This window comes from Miniopterus natalensis, chromosome 2 (assembly GCF_054644295.1).
Source record: "Miniopterus natalensis isolate mMinNat1 chromosome 2, mMinNat1.hap1, whole genome shotgun sequence".
In the NCBI taxonomy this organism is placed as follows: domain Eukaryota; kingdom Metazoa; phylum Chordata; class Mammalia; order Chiroptera; family Miniopteridae; genus Miniopterus; species Miniopterus natalensis.
The window spans coordinates 158342320-158359543 of record NC_142082.1 but is presented as its reverse complement, the minus strand read 5'-3'; the positions used below and the strand labels follow the sequence as shown (position 1 = coordinate 158359543).

The 17224-nt window shown below is 38.8% G+C and overlaps 1 protein-coding gene across 1 annotated transcript in view; it reads right to left on the bottom strand.

Moving 5' to 3' along the window:
* The window catches only part of ST8SIA1 (ST8 alpha-N-acetyl-neuraminide alpha-2,8-sialyltransferase 1), a 97009-nt gene that overhangs the window by 41702 nt on the left and 38083 nt on the right, over positions 1–17224 (bottom strand). Inside the window, exon 2 of the mRNA XM_087814768.1 lies at positions 10018–10162. Coding sequence (XP_087670894.1) covers positions 10018–10162 — 145 coding nt within the window. The remainder of the gene's footprint in view (positions 1–10017; positions 10163–17224) is intronic.

Sequence of the window (17224 nt, the reverse complement as noted above, 5' to 3'; positions counted from 1 at the left end):
GTTTAGCAATGGAAATCAAGATCATATACAGAAAAACCCCATTAAGTAACAAAAGTAGGAAACAAGAGGAAGATGCTATTTGAGGTACAGGGTAGGTACTCCGCTCTGACCTCTTGGTCTCTCTCTAATTTCTGAAAGTGATACATAGACATCCCAAGGAATTTGATGGGGCAGAAAACCACTCACCTAATCAAACTCCATTTTTTTTATTAACTACAAACATCAAACACACTTCAGTTAAGAACATATGGCAGGTATTTATTGAGGGACAACCAACCACACACCAGTCACTATATGAGGTATTGGGGCAAAACCCCTCAACCCCAGCTCAATGTTTGTTCCACTAAAATGTAGTATGAATTAAGATATACATTTTGTTTTCAATTATAAGCAGTATGTAATTGCTCAGTAATGCAGCATATAGTTAAATTGTTAATCCAATTTAACTGATTAATCACCTGAACTAGCAGGACCAGGATCAACTGCCCACTAATTAACTATTAAATTAAAACACACACACACACAAAGTGTTTTCTCATACATAACTATTCTATTTTTAAATGAAGAAATCAAGCAGAGAATATTGAGAATACCTGGCTCTTGCTTTTCCCCCACCCCCAGCCTCCACCAACTTTATAAGAAGCATCCGTGATCCTTTCTTGTGAGATAAAGCAAAATAAGTTTCCAGAGCATCCCTGTCTTCCTAGCATTGCTCCCTTAACCATTTCCCAGGACTCCCCCAAACAAGCCTCCAGTCAGCTGAATTTTATAGCCTCTAAATTCCCCACTCACACTTCTACCTCTGTTTATTTCACCCTACCTGCTTGGATTATCTCCCCCTTTTTCACAGTGTGACCCACGTAGATCAAAATCACTCTGAAATGCATATTAAAGATTCATATTCTTGGTCCCACTTCAGCCCTCTTGAAACAGAATCTTTGAGTAGAGCTCGAAGGCTATAGTTCCCCTACACAAATTCATGTGCACAGTAAAGTTTGTGATCCACCAGATCCTACCATCTCTCAAATACAGCCTAAGGGCTTCTGTTCCTCAGAACTTTTCCTGACCAATCTCATCTTCTGGGATCGGCATCCACAATCCTGGTACAAAAAAGCCTAGAGCCCTAACTGTCACCCCTCTAACCAGACACTCTGGACATTTAGCATTTGGTACCATTTGCTAGCCACTGTTTTGTGTGTGTGCCCATCACCCAGAGACAGAATAAGCTGCTCAAGGGTATGAACCATGTCCAGTGACTCTTAATGTCCTCAATTATTATGTATTATGACCACAGTAAATACACAGATGTTTTCATTTGATGGATTAATAGATTGACCCAGAAATGCCAGGAATATAAGCAAATAGAGCGAATCTGTTCACTTTTTCAGACCCCTGGTATGAAGGTTAAGGATGGATAGCTGAGCTAAAAGAGCCTAGAACACAAGAGCTGCAAAATCAAATACCTGCAGAATTCAGGCAGAGAGCATAAGCCACTAGAAGGAATACAATAGGGAGTGCTAAGGACTGTGGTTAAAGAAGACACATGAACCAAGCCAAAAAGATAAGGACCTGCTCATACCCAGTGCAGCTAGATGTTCTGGTTTTTCTTTCTGATACTATTTATGTGAAATTTCCTAGTTTTTAATATTCGTAAATATAGTTCCAATGATTTTTTTTAAAACAGTAAACACCAAACAAAATATATCTGAGGGCCAGTTTTGGCTTGCTGGTAGCCAGTTTGCATTTTTTACTCCAGATCCCAGGCAGGGCTGTAGCAGACTTATTCAGGGTAGGAGGTTAGAGGTGAGTGTAAATCTTCAATTATTCAAAAGCTTGTAGGAAAATACGAAATTTTTAACCAAAGATTGAGAAAGACCCTCTTCTTGCTAGGCCCAAATTAAATAATAAGTCCTTTCATAAGGCTATTTGTGAAAAATTCAAGATTCTAAGAATCCACATAAAATGGAGAAAATAATACCAGCCTTTATGTTGGAATTATCAGGTAATGCATGCAAAACACATAGTGAGTTCTCAGCAAACTATAGCTCTAGTGTTTTCGCAAAATCTAATCAAATTGAAAAAACATAATTAAACCACTCTTCAGGAGATTTTCTCTAATATATTTGATTTGCTTTAATACTTCTTAGACATTTTACCTAAAGGTTATATTTTTAGAAATTGAATTAATTTATTTAAATAAACGTATCTACTATTTCTAATTTAAAAACACTGAATTAAAACAAAAATGTGGTACATATAATTTTTCTTCTAAATAGAAATATTTCAATTAAGAAAATTTTACAGGAGTTGTAAGCAGTTTATCCTCATTGATATAGAGTCATAATTAGCAAATTGAAACATCTTCAAAATGTCTTTACAATGTCTTTTTTCCTACTTATCTGGCCATGTACACTTGCATCCACTCTTCAATGCCACCTTGTCTCTCCTGCAATTGCAACAGCCTTTCACCTTCAGGGACTGTAGGAGAGTTAGGTGATGTCTGCATTTCCCATAGGTACACAGATTTCCTTTTGCCTTTCTTGCACTTATCAACAGGATTCTCAAGTAAATGAAGCTTTCCTTGTTTTGTCAGCAGTGGCTTTGATGGACCATTTATCTGGCTCACAAACCTTTGATTGACTCTGACCAAAAAAAAATTGTGCATTGACAGGGAGATTTTCAAGGCTAGAATGATTTCCTTTCAAGTGTACAAAACATAATACAACTGTTACAAAAGAAGTAGCTGGGCCAAAATGGAGTGATTTGCCCCCATGACAGCAGACCAAGACTTAGTGCAGTTTCAGCCTATCCCAGGAATGTGAGGTGTGGCAATCTGAAAGGTCCTCATTAGCACGAGTGAGGGAATCTGCAAGATGAAACCTCTGCTGCTCGCTTCCCCCACAAAAAAATGTCCTGGTCGAGGATGATCCTGTCTTTTCTTTTCCTAATAACTCCTCTACTAACCTTTCTTCCTATAAGACCCTTCCTTTTGTACAGCCCCTAGAGAGCCCTCCTAAGTGCTAGAAGGGGTGCTGCCTCGTTCATGAATTGCTAATAAAGCCAATTAGAATTTACTTGGTTGAATTTTGTTTTTTAACAGAACCTAAACCACGAATTTTGTGTTTCCTTCAGGCACTCCCTTTTTAAAGACATGACATTATCTATGACATTTTATTGCCACATTTTATTAATAGTCTCCCTTTTCCCCGAAGGCTTCCTAGGCCTCGCTTCATCCGCCTCACATTTTATAAATCCTTCCTGCTCACTAGGTATTTCCCTAAACCCAAATCTTCATCTTCTAAGTTCTTCCTTGCCTCTATGTGTTTGTAATACAAAAGGTCAACCGTGAAATTATAACATGCCTTAAGATTCGATGGACTGTTATTTGTGTTTAAATTTTGACCTGTTACAGCCTTCCTTCTGGATTTTGCAGAGCATTCTGTTACTTGTTTCCAGGCCATTTCCATGGAACACAATTGCAATCTGAAAAAGAAGTCTTGGAGGATTACTTGATTTATGTCCCTTACTAGATGTCCAGAAAAGTCACAAAGTTTCCAAGTCAGAGGATGATTGTTCTAACTGCCCACACACTGTACACCAGTCTAGGGTCTATCTGACTGAAACCTTTTTCCTGGTTAGAGTTTTGAAGGGTTAAAAAATTACTACTGTCTCTGGGAAGAGGTTATTCAAGAAGTATATTGGTTGGCTTGTTTACTAAACATCCTGGCTCCAAAGTGCTAACAAAAACTAAAAAAACTTTTCCTCCAGCAGCGGAGCCAGGACAACTTGAAAACGAGGAGGGAAGCCGTAGGTTATCTTGAAAGATGGTGGTTTATAATGGTTGTGACTTCAAAATACAAATCCCACAATTCATTTTGTGGAAAATTGGTGCAGGACTATCTGGCGGTTAAATTCACAGGGGCACAGAGTAGGGATGCCACCTCGTGGCAGGGAGGAGACTGGAATCACCCCCTGTGGCTCCATCACTGTTTCTGTTTTTTAGTTCTGACCGGGCAGGGGGCAGAGACTGGCCAAGTTGACATCTCTAACAGTGATTTTAAATCTTCTGAAAGGGCAGCAATTTCTAAATTGTGGTGTTTTGTAAGGGTGATCTCATTGTAACACCTGAGACCCCGTGTTGATAAATAACCACACTAGGGCAAAACACAGATGCGTAACAAAAGGGGGCTCATTGTAGCCCTATTTGACCATCTCCACAATCTCTCCTTAAAAGCCTCAGTCTGACAGTCATTCTGAGGTTTCCCAAGTGGGCTGCTTCCAATGTACAGATTTTCCCCTCCACTCTCTGACAATGAACTCCAAGTCTCTTTATATTTATACCAAACGTTGGCATTTGACCAAGAATGTTAGAATAAATGACCTGAATTATTTAAGGGTAGTGAAACTGTGTTCTGGATTCCTATAATAAAGAAACAAGGAGCAAAGAATAATTTTGCTTTCCTTTGAAAACCCAGATTTATCTTTTATAGAAATCAAAGTGATGTTAGTCTTATTTGTCCTTTTAATGTGGACCACTAGGGAGCTCAAAATAAAGAGAAACTATAGTATTGTACAGGACCCTATAGCCTGCATATCTACACTCTAAATTTTTTTTCTCTCAAATAGCTACAAAAGAAATTTTTCCATTTCTTCTAAAGAGTATTCATATAAGGGAGGTGAAAAAACCTTAAAATGGTTTCAAGATGACTGTGTGATAAAAATAAACAACTATCTACTAGAATCCATGTTTGTTTGTTTTAAATTAATAACAATAAAAGTTTTGAAATCAGATAGTCCAGGTTCATATCCCAGCCCTTCTGCCTTCCTACTCTAGAATCTTCAGTAGGTTATTGGATCTCTTTCAGTCTCAGTGTCATCCATGTAATGAAGACAATAATGATAACCACACAGAGCTGTTGTAAGGATAGGGAAACATGGGAAGAAACTGAGGCAGAGAGTACATGCGGACACATTCAGTGCATTTGCCTACATCTGAAATACTGAAAGTCCCGGGCTCTCCTGCAGCTAGATGTGCCCATATGATTCAGCCCTGACCAATGACACATCACCAGGAATCTGTCCTATTTCCTCTTCTGGTTCCTCCCTCTTCCTACTGGAATTCTGGACTAAAACCGGAGGTTCCTTGGCCATCAGCTAAGGATGATTGAACAGGAAGACAGAAGCCTGAGAGTTTAGTGGCACTGTGCAGCTATCATCCAGCCCACCTCTTAATTCATTATTGCTTGAGGTAAATAAGCATCTATTTGGTTAAGCCCCTGAGTCAGGTTTCTGTTATAAAGAAGTCAAACACTAGCCTGACAACGTGAACCAAACACATGCTTAACAAAGATTATTTGTTAATAATCTTAACAAACACTTGTCCCCTTAGTTTTCTTCCAATCAAAAATATATGTGTTTGGGAAAATTATGACAATAATATTAGTAAGTTAAAATGCAAGCTAACAAATGCTGTAGGTTATATAGTATGACCCAAATTTCCTTAGAAAAAAATTGCTGTGAGATTCAGGCATATCTAGGAGCTCAGAGGATTCTATTAAACACACTAGTGTGAGGGGGGAGGAATGTGTATTTTCATTATAATAAAGCCAACTTGACAAAACTACTTCAAAATGTCCAGCTTAGTTTTTTAAGGGCCAAGAGCACTGTGGGTCCAGGCTCTGTGGAACATGTCAGGGAGCTTATGGTGACCGCAGGAGCTGGAAATAAGTGTCCATTTGGGAAGCATTAATGATGTTTTGTGATTCTTTACCTATGGCCTTGGGTGCCTATTCTGACGAAAAATGACCAGTCTAGTTTGTGATTTATATCACATGACTACTCAGCACAATGTAAGAGAATGATGAGCCGACCGTGTTTTTATTACACCAAAAGGAAGTATTTTTCAAATTATATCAGCACACTTGTGGTTTCTAACATTCCTGCTATCCCTTCACTCATTTCTAAGGAAATGAATGTTCTTTCTGAGCATAAATGTTTTAGGCCCAAATTACATTTATTCAGTAATATCTACAAACACAAGACCACATAGGCTTAAAAGGGACAGTTCATGGCAAAGGGAAGGAACCCAGGGGATGCCGAGAGCCTAAAAGTGGAAAGACCATTACACTGTCCCCTCCAAACACATTCACAGAGAATATTCTAGAAAACCAATGTGAGGGTTAAAATCCTGCCCTTATGCCTAATAATATTCAACAAGTATTTCATCAAAAGACAGTGATGGAGCCATTTGGAAACAGCTGCATCAATATGTCCTGCTTGGTCTCCTGCAGTTCAGGCAAGGGCACTGCAGTTGTCAAGGTGGGACATAAAAGGGAACCCTTGGCAAACATGAGCAGCTGGAAGTGAACATCTATTTGAGTGGGAAGCACTGCACTAGGCACAGAAATGGAAAACAGCTCACAAGATGGTACAGAGATGAGCAGAGAAGGACTTTAAGAAATCTGTAGTATATTGTTACATAGATAGCTTCATATGAGCAGGATTGAATAAATTTAATAACAAAGCTATGGGAAAGTCATGCGGGAGGGTCCAAATAAGAGCTATTGATTGTAATTCAGGAGATTCGGTGTAGCTTCTCCAAGTGCCCAGCATCTCAGTGGGACCCTCCTGGGCCCTCCAGCGCCGATTCAGGACCTGCTAACTTTCCACAGCACACAGAGCATCTCACACCGCATGTTGGCAACAACAATGAAGCAGTGGGTAAAAGTAGGCAGCACACTAAAGACAATAATGATGACAGCTAACACCTACTGAGCATTCAGGGGAGAAGTGTAATACATAATTAAAGTGAATATATTAAAATATGTCATTAGAGGTGGAATATGAAATTAGACATCTGAGTTAGAGAATGAGTGATATGACATGATTTTGCTGAAACTCGGGGAAGGAGGGACACTGTTCAACTGAGAACATTGAGTCTGGCTACTCACCTGCCTTGCTGCCTAATCGGCACACACACAACTTTCTTCTCACAGGGAACATGAAGGGAGCATATCAATGAACTGGCAACTTAGCTTCCTGACAGCAAACTAAGAAATATTTCACTAAGACATAATAAGGTGGTGAGAGTACAAGTAAGTTTGATGATGCAAACTTATTTTCCAGGAATTCTATAAATTAATTAGTCATTTCAGAATCTCAATGGAAAAATACACACACAACTATTTTGTTTGTTTTTGGTTAATACTCACCCGAGGATATTTTTTCCATTAATTTTTAGAGAGAGTGGAAGGGAGAGAGGGAGGGAGGGAGAGAGAGAGAGAGAGAGAAAGGGAGAGGGAGAGAAACATCAATGTGAGAGAGAGACACACATTGAATGGTTTCCTCCTGCACATGCCCCAACCCGGGTTGGGAAGCAAACCTACAACCCAGGTACATGCCCTTGACCGGTAACTAAACCCATGGTCCTTGGATGCATGGGCCTACACTCTAACCACTGACCCACACCAGCCAGGGCCACACACAACTATTTTAAAAATCTACTCATTGAACCGGTTCAGCCATTTGTGTTGACCGCACATGCACACACACAGACACAGTGATGTAATAACCTCTGCTTCCTAAGAAAAAAAGCATTTTTCTTTATCATTAAGAAATGGTTCCTTGGTCTTTCTTTGGCACAAAGAGGCACAGAAGTCTGTGCACACACTTAAAAAGGGAAATGTTTCCTACTATCTGGCTGCAGCTGACAGATAAGATGGGAAGCTGGTTTGTATTTCTCCAACCGCCTCTTTTCTTCAAATGTGCTTTCCAGCAACAAGTTAGAAGTCAGTATGTATGACTGAAAGCCTTCATGTATACAAAGTCTATTTTGGATTTCATTAAATCTTTTCCATTTGATGAGCTGTTAGAGCGATTGCTTCCTTATCTCTCTTCATTTCATAGGGAGCTGATATCAGGTTTTGAACAGAGGATGCTGTGGATTGGCTTGCTCACTCTCTATTCTACCCTTTTTCTAGCTCCCTGCTGAGGCTTGATTTAAAACTGCCTCTCCTCGCCTGGCTGGTGTGGCTCAGTGGTTAAGCGTCAACCCATGAACCAAGAGGTCCCCAGTTTGATTCCCGGTCAGGGCACATGCCTGGGTTACAGGCTCGATCCCCAGGAGGGGGCGTGCAGGAGGCAGCCGATCGATGTTTCTATCTCTGTCCCTCTCCCCCTTCCTCTCTCTCTACAATCAATAAAAACATATCTAAAAATAAAAATAAAACTGCCTCTCCTGGACTGCTAAGCAACTACTGCTCCGGATGCCAATTAATCTTACCTATTAGGTGCCCTTGAGGGAGATCTGGAAGGAGAGGGTGAGTTAGAACCCATCTTTCTGTCCCTATTTCTGTTGGAGGCAGTATTGGCCACATGAATGGCAACGGTAGCTGGGGATCTCAAATCCCTAAACCGCAGTTAAGGCAGTAGGTGGCTGAACTAAGTAATTCCAGGAGCCACCTCTTGACTCCCACATCTTTATTCTTCTAATGATTTTTAAGCACCTAATTCCCGATATGAAATATCTTTTTGTGAAAAATACCTACGAAGATTTCTGTTCCTTGCCTTAAACCATGACTAATATAATTCTATTCTTTATTTCCCTGTTTGAAGATGCAATATATGAACCAGAACAATATTAATACACAACATTTCCATAATGCTTTGCAGTTTACAAAGTACGTGCACATAAATTATCTACATGAATCCTGACCAACTCTGAGAGGTGATGGGATGGGCTGCTCTCCCCATTGTACAGATGAGAAAGCTGAGTCTCAGAAGAGTTAGGTGACTTAGCAAGGCATTTACTTAGTAAGAGATGAGACAAAACTCAATCCTACATTTTATGACTTTTTTTCTTTTTTCTTTTTAAAGTACAGTTGACGTACACTATTATATTAGTTTCAAGTGTACAATCCCGTGATTATGACTCTTAATCATTTTCCTTCGACACTAGAAAGCCTCCCAAGGGCAAATGAAGAAGAGAAAGCACATGAAAGCTGGCAATGATTAAACCTTCTTTTCCTATTGAAAAATAAAAATTAAAAATAACATCATTACACTCTAAAACCATTAAGTTAGACTAAAACATCTAAGGATGGCATAGCAAATATGGGCTAGTTCATAGACAGCGTGGCTTTGCATCCAGGAGAGCCTGTGCCTCCTTCATGGCATGCCTCCTTTGAAGACTCTTTGATGTTAATACACATATGTGAAAGGCTCAGTGCCATTTTCCAACTCTGACCACAACTTCTCTTTCTGCATAACTATCTTGGCCAAACCAAGAGTAGCCAGAAGATTTGGGGAGGCCAAGGTTAATTTCTCCTATTCTCCCTAACAGCAATTTCACCTAAGATCCACCCCTTCTCCAATGAGGACTCCTCGGAAAGAAAGGTTTCCTTCCTTCCTACTTGCTACATAGATATAATTTACAAAATATTTGATTTCAACGCTCAAGAAACCAGGAAGAAAAACATTAAGTAGGCAGGGCTTGTTTTGGACCACTTCAAAAGTGGTCAGATTCTTTCTCTCCATATCCACCACCCCTCCGCTTCATAGCAGTAAATTAACCACAGGAGGAAGGTTCCAGAGCTCGAAGCGGCAAACTTCTGACCATATGGTCCCCACTCCCTGAGAGCAACATCAGCCCGAAGACAGAAATCCAGTGCCGCAAATCTTAGAGATCATTCCACAGCCAACCTCACCACACTGGAATTCCACGATTCCCTGTCCCTGCTTCCTTCCCTGCTTGCTGCCTTCAGGCTCCCAGGGCTCAGATCAGAAGGGGTAGAAAAACTGCTGGCACTGCACAGCATCCAACCTCTGTCCTGGCATCAACATATTACGTGGTTCCTTCACACACGCAAAATGACAAATACAGAAGGACATTTAAAATTAAGAAGAGAAGAAACAGGATGAAAAGTCCATCTGATTAGTTAGGCAAATTCAATGACACCTGTCCTGTAAAATCAAGACATGTAAGAAACTATCTTGAAAGGCAACAAACGCTATACTAACCTGGGGGAAGAGAGAATAAGTGGAATTGTCAATGGTGAATGAGTATAAAAATTCTCCATCATACCACATGCTCTTCCCCATGGGGGAATTCATTTTAGTCATAGCGAAGAGATGGGCGGGGTCACAGCAGTCTTCTATCTGTTTCCTAGGAGAAAAAAAAGAGAGAAAAGAACAACAGGTTAAATGAGCAGCCGGCTCATTCACTTGTCATCCCCACAGAGATGTCAGCCTTACCTCAGTGCTGACTCACAAAAGCATCTGTGTCTCCAGGGTGATGAGACTACTGTTAATCCCCTCTTCCAGCCACCAGAACACGTGACAGGAATTGTTCATAATAAAAAGAAGCTTAAGAAAAATGCATCAGCTCTCAGATGCAGAGAAGTAGGTCCAAAGGTAAAAATAATCATCATAATTGCAGACTGATTGATTGATTGATTGATTGATTTAAACATCCCAGTTCCAGAAAGCAGCTAACTGTGGAGACTGTGGAGATGTTCAGCTGCAGCAGAAATGCATCTCTGTGGTGATTTCACAATCAGGTAGTTAAATTCAGTGACAAGGGACTTTACATGAACCATATGGAGCAGGGAACGCATACAGGGGTTCAAAAGAGGGCGCATTCCCCATTTGGGGACAAGATTAAAGAACAACTCCCAGGAAACCTTCTTAAATAGAAACAAAATGAGATGGGTAATGTGATTTCAGACACCAGTAAATCTCATGGGGCTTGTCAGTTCTTATTTTGTCTGAACTCTCAGCAGTGTTCAACACCACTGAGCGCTGTGACCTTTGCGAAGGCCTCCACTCTCTTAGTGACTGGAACACCAGGGTCTCCTGAGTCACTTCACCCTTCTGTGCAGGCTGCTCCTCTACTTGGCCCTCCAATGTAAGCCCTGTTCTATAGGCCAGTCCTCATATTCTCCTCTAATCAAAAGCTTGTTAGAAACCAACTCCATTTACTCACTGAGCTTTCCTGAGTAAAAGAGCTTAATTCCCTAGCGCCACCTCTAGAAGGACTTGCTGACATAAACCACTTCTGAATGGCAACCCCACACAGACATGCTCGCTCAGACATGTTAGCTACCCATGGTACAGAAGCTTAGAGCTGAAAGGGGACAGTAATGTGGAATGCTGGGTTCAAATCCTGGTTCTGCCATTTACTAACTCCTTAACTGGGAATGTTACTGGGCTTCAAAACTGGCTTCACAGACTGTTTCTAAGAATTCACTGAGAATGCACAGGTGGAAAACAGTAAAAGTTCAATGCCTGTTGTTATCACATAACCCCACCCTCATTGTAGAGGTGAATAAACTGATTCAGTGTCAGGCCGCAAAACAAGTCTTAGCAAATCCAAGAAGATTGAAAGATACCAAGTGTTTTCTCTGACCACAATGTCATGAAACTAGAAATCAATAACAAGAGGAAAACTAGAAGATTCTTAAACACATGGAAACTAAATAGCACTCTCTTGTATAGTCAATGAATCAAAGAAGAAATTAAAGGGTAAATAATTTATTGATATAAACAAAAATGGAAACACAACATACCAGAACTTGTGGATGTAGCAAAAGCAGTTCTAAAAGGGAAGTTCATAGCAATAAATACCTACATTAAGAAGCAAGAAAGATCTCAAACAACCTAACTCTACACCGTAAGCAACTAGAAAAAGAACAACAAAGTGAGCCCAAAGTTGGCAGAAGAAAGGAAATAATAAAGACTAGAGCAGAAATAAATGTAATAGAGAACAGAAAAACAATAGAAACTATCAGCCTAACTAAGATTTGGTTATTTGAAAAGATAAAACTGACAAACCCTTAGCTAGAGTAACCAAGGAAAAAAAGAAAGAAAGAAAAAACCCCAAACCAACAAAATATAAATGAAACATTACAACTGATACCACAGAAATTCAAAGGATCACAAAAGGCTACTATTGACAACTATATGCCAAAAAACTGGACAATCTAGAAGAAAAGGAAAAATTCTTAGAAACATACAATATACCAAGACTGAATCAAAAAGTGACAGAAAATCAAAATAGAGCAATTAATAGTAAGAAGATTACATCAGTAATCAAAAACCTCCCAATGAAGAAAAACCCAGAACAGATGGCTTCACTGGTGAATTTACCAAACATTTAAATACAAGTAAACGCCAATCCTTCTCAAATTCTTCCAAAAAAAAGCAAAGAGAAGTGGACATTCCCTAACTCATATTATGAGGCCAGCATTATCCTGATGCCAAAACCGGAAAAGGACACTACTAAAAAAGAAAAGTACAGGCCAAAATCCCTGATGAATACAGATGTAAAAACTCTCGATAAAATACGAGCAAACTGAATTCAGCAGCACGTTGGGTCATACACCATGGTCAAGTAGGATTTTTCTCTGGGATGCAAGGATGGTTCAACATATGCAAATCAATCAATGTGATACACATTGATTAGAAAGGAAGAAAAGAACATATGATCATCTCAATAGACACAGAAAAAGCATTCATCATCATTCAACATCCATTCAAGATAAAAACTCTAAAAAATCAGGCATAAAAGGAACATATCTCAGCATAATAAAGGCCACATATGACAAATTCATAGGTAACATCATACTCAACTGTGAAAGGTTGAAAGCCCTTCCTATAAGATCAGGAACAAGACAAGAGTTCCCACTCTCACCACTCTTACTCATCATAGTCCTAGAAGTCCCAGCCAGAGCAATCAGGGAAGGAAAAGAAAATGTATCAGAATTGGAAAGAAAGAAGTAAAATTGTCTCTATTTGCAGATAGCATGATTTTACATCAATAGCATCCTAAAGACTCAAACAAAAAAACCATTAGGTCTAATCAGTGAATTCAGTAAAGCTGCAGAACACAAAATTAACATGCAAAAATCAGCAGTGTTCTTATACACTAACAACAAATTTTCTGGAAAAAAATAAATAAATTGATTCCATTTACAACAGCACCAAAAACAAAAAGTACTTAGGAATAAAATTAACTAAAGAGGTAAAAAGATAGGAAAAAATCAAAAAAAGTCACAAATAAATGGAAAGGTATCCCACATTCATGGATCAGAAAAATTAATATTCTTAAAATGGCAATACCACCAAAAGCCATCTACAGATTTGTGCAAGTTGACATACATAGAGCTATTGTGAAATGGAGCCAAAGCAGCCATTTCAGAGAATGTCCCCCAAGTCCTGTTTTCTGAAACTTCGAACTAGGACATATTGCCAATATTCCAAGAAGTTAGCAAGAACAAAAACATCTCGTTTGAAATGACTGATAAAAGTAAACTTTGTCTAGTGAATGTTTTGCCTGATCAATTGATCAGGCCTTTTCTTGTCAGCACCAATAAACTTCCTTGCAAACAACTTCCCTCATATTCTTCCTTTATTTCCATAAAAACCCTGATTCCCTCTCCTGCAGTCAGGGTAACATTTGGATTTCCACTAAATCTGTGTACTCTGAATTGCAATTCTTTGATTCCAAAGAAACACTTTTGCTTTTCAACTGGTTCTTGTTTTTTTGGTTTTTTTTAGGTTGACAGATTCAATGCAATCTGTGTCAATATTCCAAAGGCATTTTTTTAAAAGAATTAAAAAAACACTCCTAAAATTTATATGGAACCACATAAAAAAAACAAATAGCCAAAGATATCCTGAGAAAATAGAACAAAGCAGAATACATCACACTTTCTGATTTCAAACTATACTATAAAGCTATAGTCATCCAAACAGTATGGTATTGCCATAAAAACAGGCAGGCAGACCAGTGAAACAGAACTGAGAGCCCAGAAATTGACCCAAGCATATACAATCAACTAAGATTTTACAAGTGAGCCAAGAATCTTTCAATGGAGAAAAGATAGTTTTTTTCAGTAAGTAATGCGGCAATAACTGAATATTTACATGTAAAAGAATGAAACTGGATCCGTATCTTATACCACTTGCAAAAATTAACTCAAAATAAAGACTTAAATGTAAGACCTGAAACCATGAAACTCTTAGAAAAAAACAGGAATAAAGCTCCTTGACATGGTCTTTGGTAATGATTTTTTTGGATATGACATCTGAATTATCAGAAACAAAAATAAAAATAACTGGGACTACATCAAACTAAGAAGCATCTGCACAGCAAGCACTCATCCTTGAGATGGTAAACCTGCTTCATAGGATGTTAAGAGGACTATGAGTTAGTATTTGTAAAGTTCTTGGAACTCTGCTCCACTCTATGTTCTATCTTACGTAGGTGGTACATCATTTTTCTGCCAATGATATTTGTAAAATTTTTTAAAATAATATAAGGCAGGATAACAAAGTTAATATTACATGATAAATCAAATCTTTATAGAATTATTTGATATACTAGCATTCAAAATATTAAAGAAAATAACCTTTAGAAACTATATTTAATTTCCAGTTATTTAATTCCATCTAGACAATGAGATGTTCAGGGAGAAAATGTCCTAGCTGGGAACTCTTCATACCTTGTTATGAGGAAGGAATAGTTAAATTTTACATCTGCCCCTAAAGAACCCATGAGGAAGAAAGCTCATAAAAACAGACTCATGAGAAGTCATCCTGACCCAGGCCTAATAGAGAATCCTCATATCCTTCTTAACTTCTTTATTTTTCTCTACAGCGCTTAACACTATTTATGTGGTGCATGTTTAATTTATAGTTTTGCTTACTGTCTGTCTCCCCACGTCCCAGGATATAAACTCCACGAGAGGGACTTTTGTCTTCTGTTCACCTCCGGATGCTCACCTCCTGAAATGGTGGCTGATATACTGAACATGTGCTGAATACTTGTTGATTGAATGAATAAATAACAAGTAGGAAGGAAAGAACAAAACATTAGAGAAACAGGAGGACCTCAATGCGCGGGCCAGTCTATTCTCGCTCATCAAAATTCAAACCGAAGAAGTTAATTCCTTATAGTTTTAGTCTATGAAGACCAAAAAACAGAAGATTGTGAAAATAATTGCTATAGACAGGAAAACATTTGCAGTAGCAGCAGATCCAGGATTTTTGAGATTTGCCGGCTGGTGAACCCCAAGTTCCTTATACGGTGCATTAAACATCAGTCTGATTAAAGCAAGTGTCCCGTTAGGACTGCAGACCTGCAACACAGGGACCGCAGGAGCAGTCCAGCAGCTGACGGTGCTTACAAACTCTTTCCTTCACCACAGTGTCAAACTTTCAAAATATGACTTTACAATGTCTGATAAGGTTTCAGGTTTAATCTTGTCTCCAAAAATTTCTTTCTATTCCGTTAATATCTAACTGCAGTCACTTATTGATTTTAACATTTGGCTTTTGGTCAAAATGTGTATCTAATGCACTTCCTCCAAACGGCTAAATCAATAGTCCTTATTGTAAACTGTCCTGAGTCCAGTTCCTAAAATTCCTTTTAGGCTATTAGATGTTAATTCCTTGGGCTAATGTCACAGAACCTCAGATTTATTGCCGAAAATGTTCCCACATTCCACATCAGAGATGGTTTTAAAATTGAGGTAATAATATATATAAAGCGCCTAAACACATGATATGGTCCTGATAATCGTTCATTTCTTTCTCTTTAGTAGTTAGGAACCATATGACTCAGCTCGCCTCATAGAATCCTAAGTTGTTATTATTTTATTAGATATAATTTTTTATAGTTACCCCCTTCCATTCTCAAATATGCCTCTATTTGGGTGATAAATTATATGTTCACTCTTTAAGGAGTAGAAGCTAAACAGTTGGCATCCAATGAAAGAAGGCTTACAAAGAAATCAGAGAAGTTCTTATTCTAAATGGCAGATTTAAGATGAGATGGTGGAAGGTCAAGTTTGGGCCACCATAGTTATTTTTCCCCTGACTTAAAGAAATCTTTGTCTTAAATGATCAGTTTTGAAAGAAATTTAAAAACCAGGAGTCACTGTTGACTGAGGGCCCAGGATCTAAAGCACGGGTGGGGAACATCTGGCCCGTGAGCCATATATGGCTTCCAAATCCTTTGGTCTGGCCCTGCCAGTGCAACCACAGGCGGGACTCCAAATTCAATAAATCTAGGAGCTTTTTTCATGGCTGATTTTTAAGTTGATAATTTTGTATGGCCCGAGAATGATGTTATAAATATCCAAATGACTCTCAGCAGAAAAAAGGTTCCCCACCCCTGATCTAAAGCAAGAACTTGCAGAATTCACCCTGAAGCAAAAGGCAGTAGGGTCTCGCCCGTGGCGAGGCAGTGGGAGCAAGTGGTGGGAGCACCATCTCGGTGGCAAAGGCAACACTTTCTGTCCACAGCACGGTCCCCCAAATGGCTTACATCACTGACTAAAGAGAGTTCAAACACACACTCGATACAGAGTAGTGATTTGCATTCATCAAATTTCTATTTTATTTTTCAATTATAGTTTACATTCAATATTACTTTGTATCCATTTCAGGCATACAGCATAGTAGTTAGACAATCATATACTTTATAACGTGTTTCCTCCAATATTTCAACTACAATCCCCCTGGCACCATACACAGTTACTGCGGTATTATTGACTATATTCCCTACGCTGTACTTTACATCCCTGTGATTACTCTGTAACTGCCAATTTGACTTCTCAATCCCTTCACCTTTTTCACCCAGTTCTCCAACCCCCACCCCCATCTGGCAACCATCAGTCTGATCTCTGTGTCCATGAGCCTGTTTCTGTTTTGTTTGTTGGTTTATTTTGTTCTCTAGATTCCACATATAAGTGAAATCGTATGGTATTTGTCTTTCTTTGACTGACTTATTTGTATTCATCTCATTTTTCATAAAATTCTCTTGAATGGTGAGAAGTACTTTCATTAGATTATTGGTTAAAGTAATGTGTTCTACAGATAAAAAGTCTTTTTAAAGATTAATCCTCTGGATAATTTACCAGGGCTCCAGAACAGAAAAGCTGCTCTTATGTACCACTTAAGACAGCAGGTAATCTTTTATTTGGCAGCATTCAGTTATCACATTTGAAATGACTGCAAAATAAAGGAAAAGTATTCCAAAAGAAAGGTAGATTAGCATCAGGTGTGCTCTGCATTTCCCCCACTGAGGCCGAGCAGACTGAAAGGAGAAATCTTTAGAATGCAAATATGTCAAGGATGAGCATGTTTTCCCCTCATATATATTTGCTTTGTAATATACTTAACAAACATACAAGATTATTTAAACTAAAGAACATAAATGTTT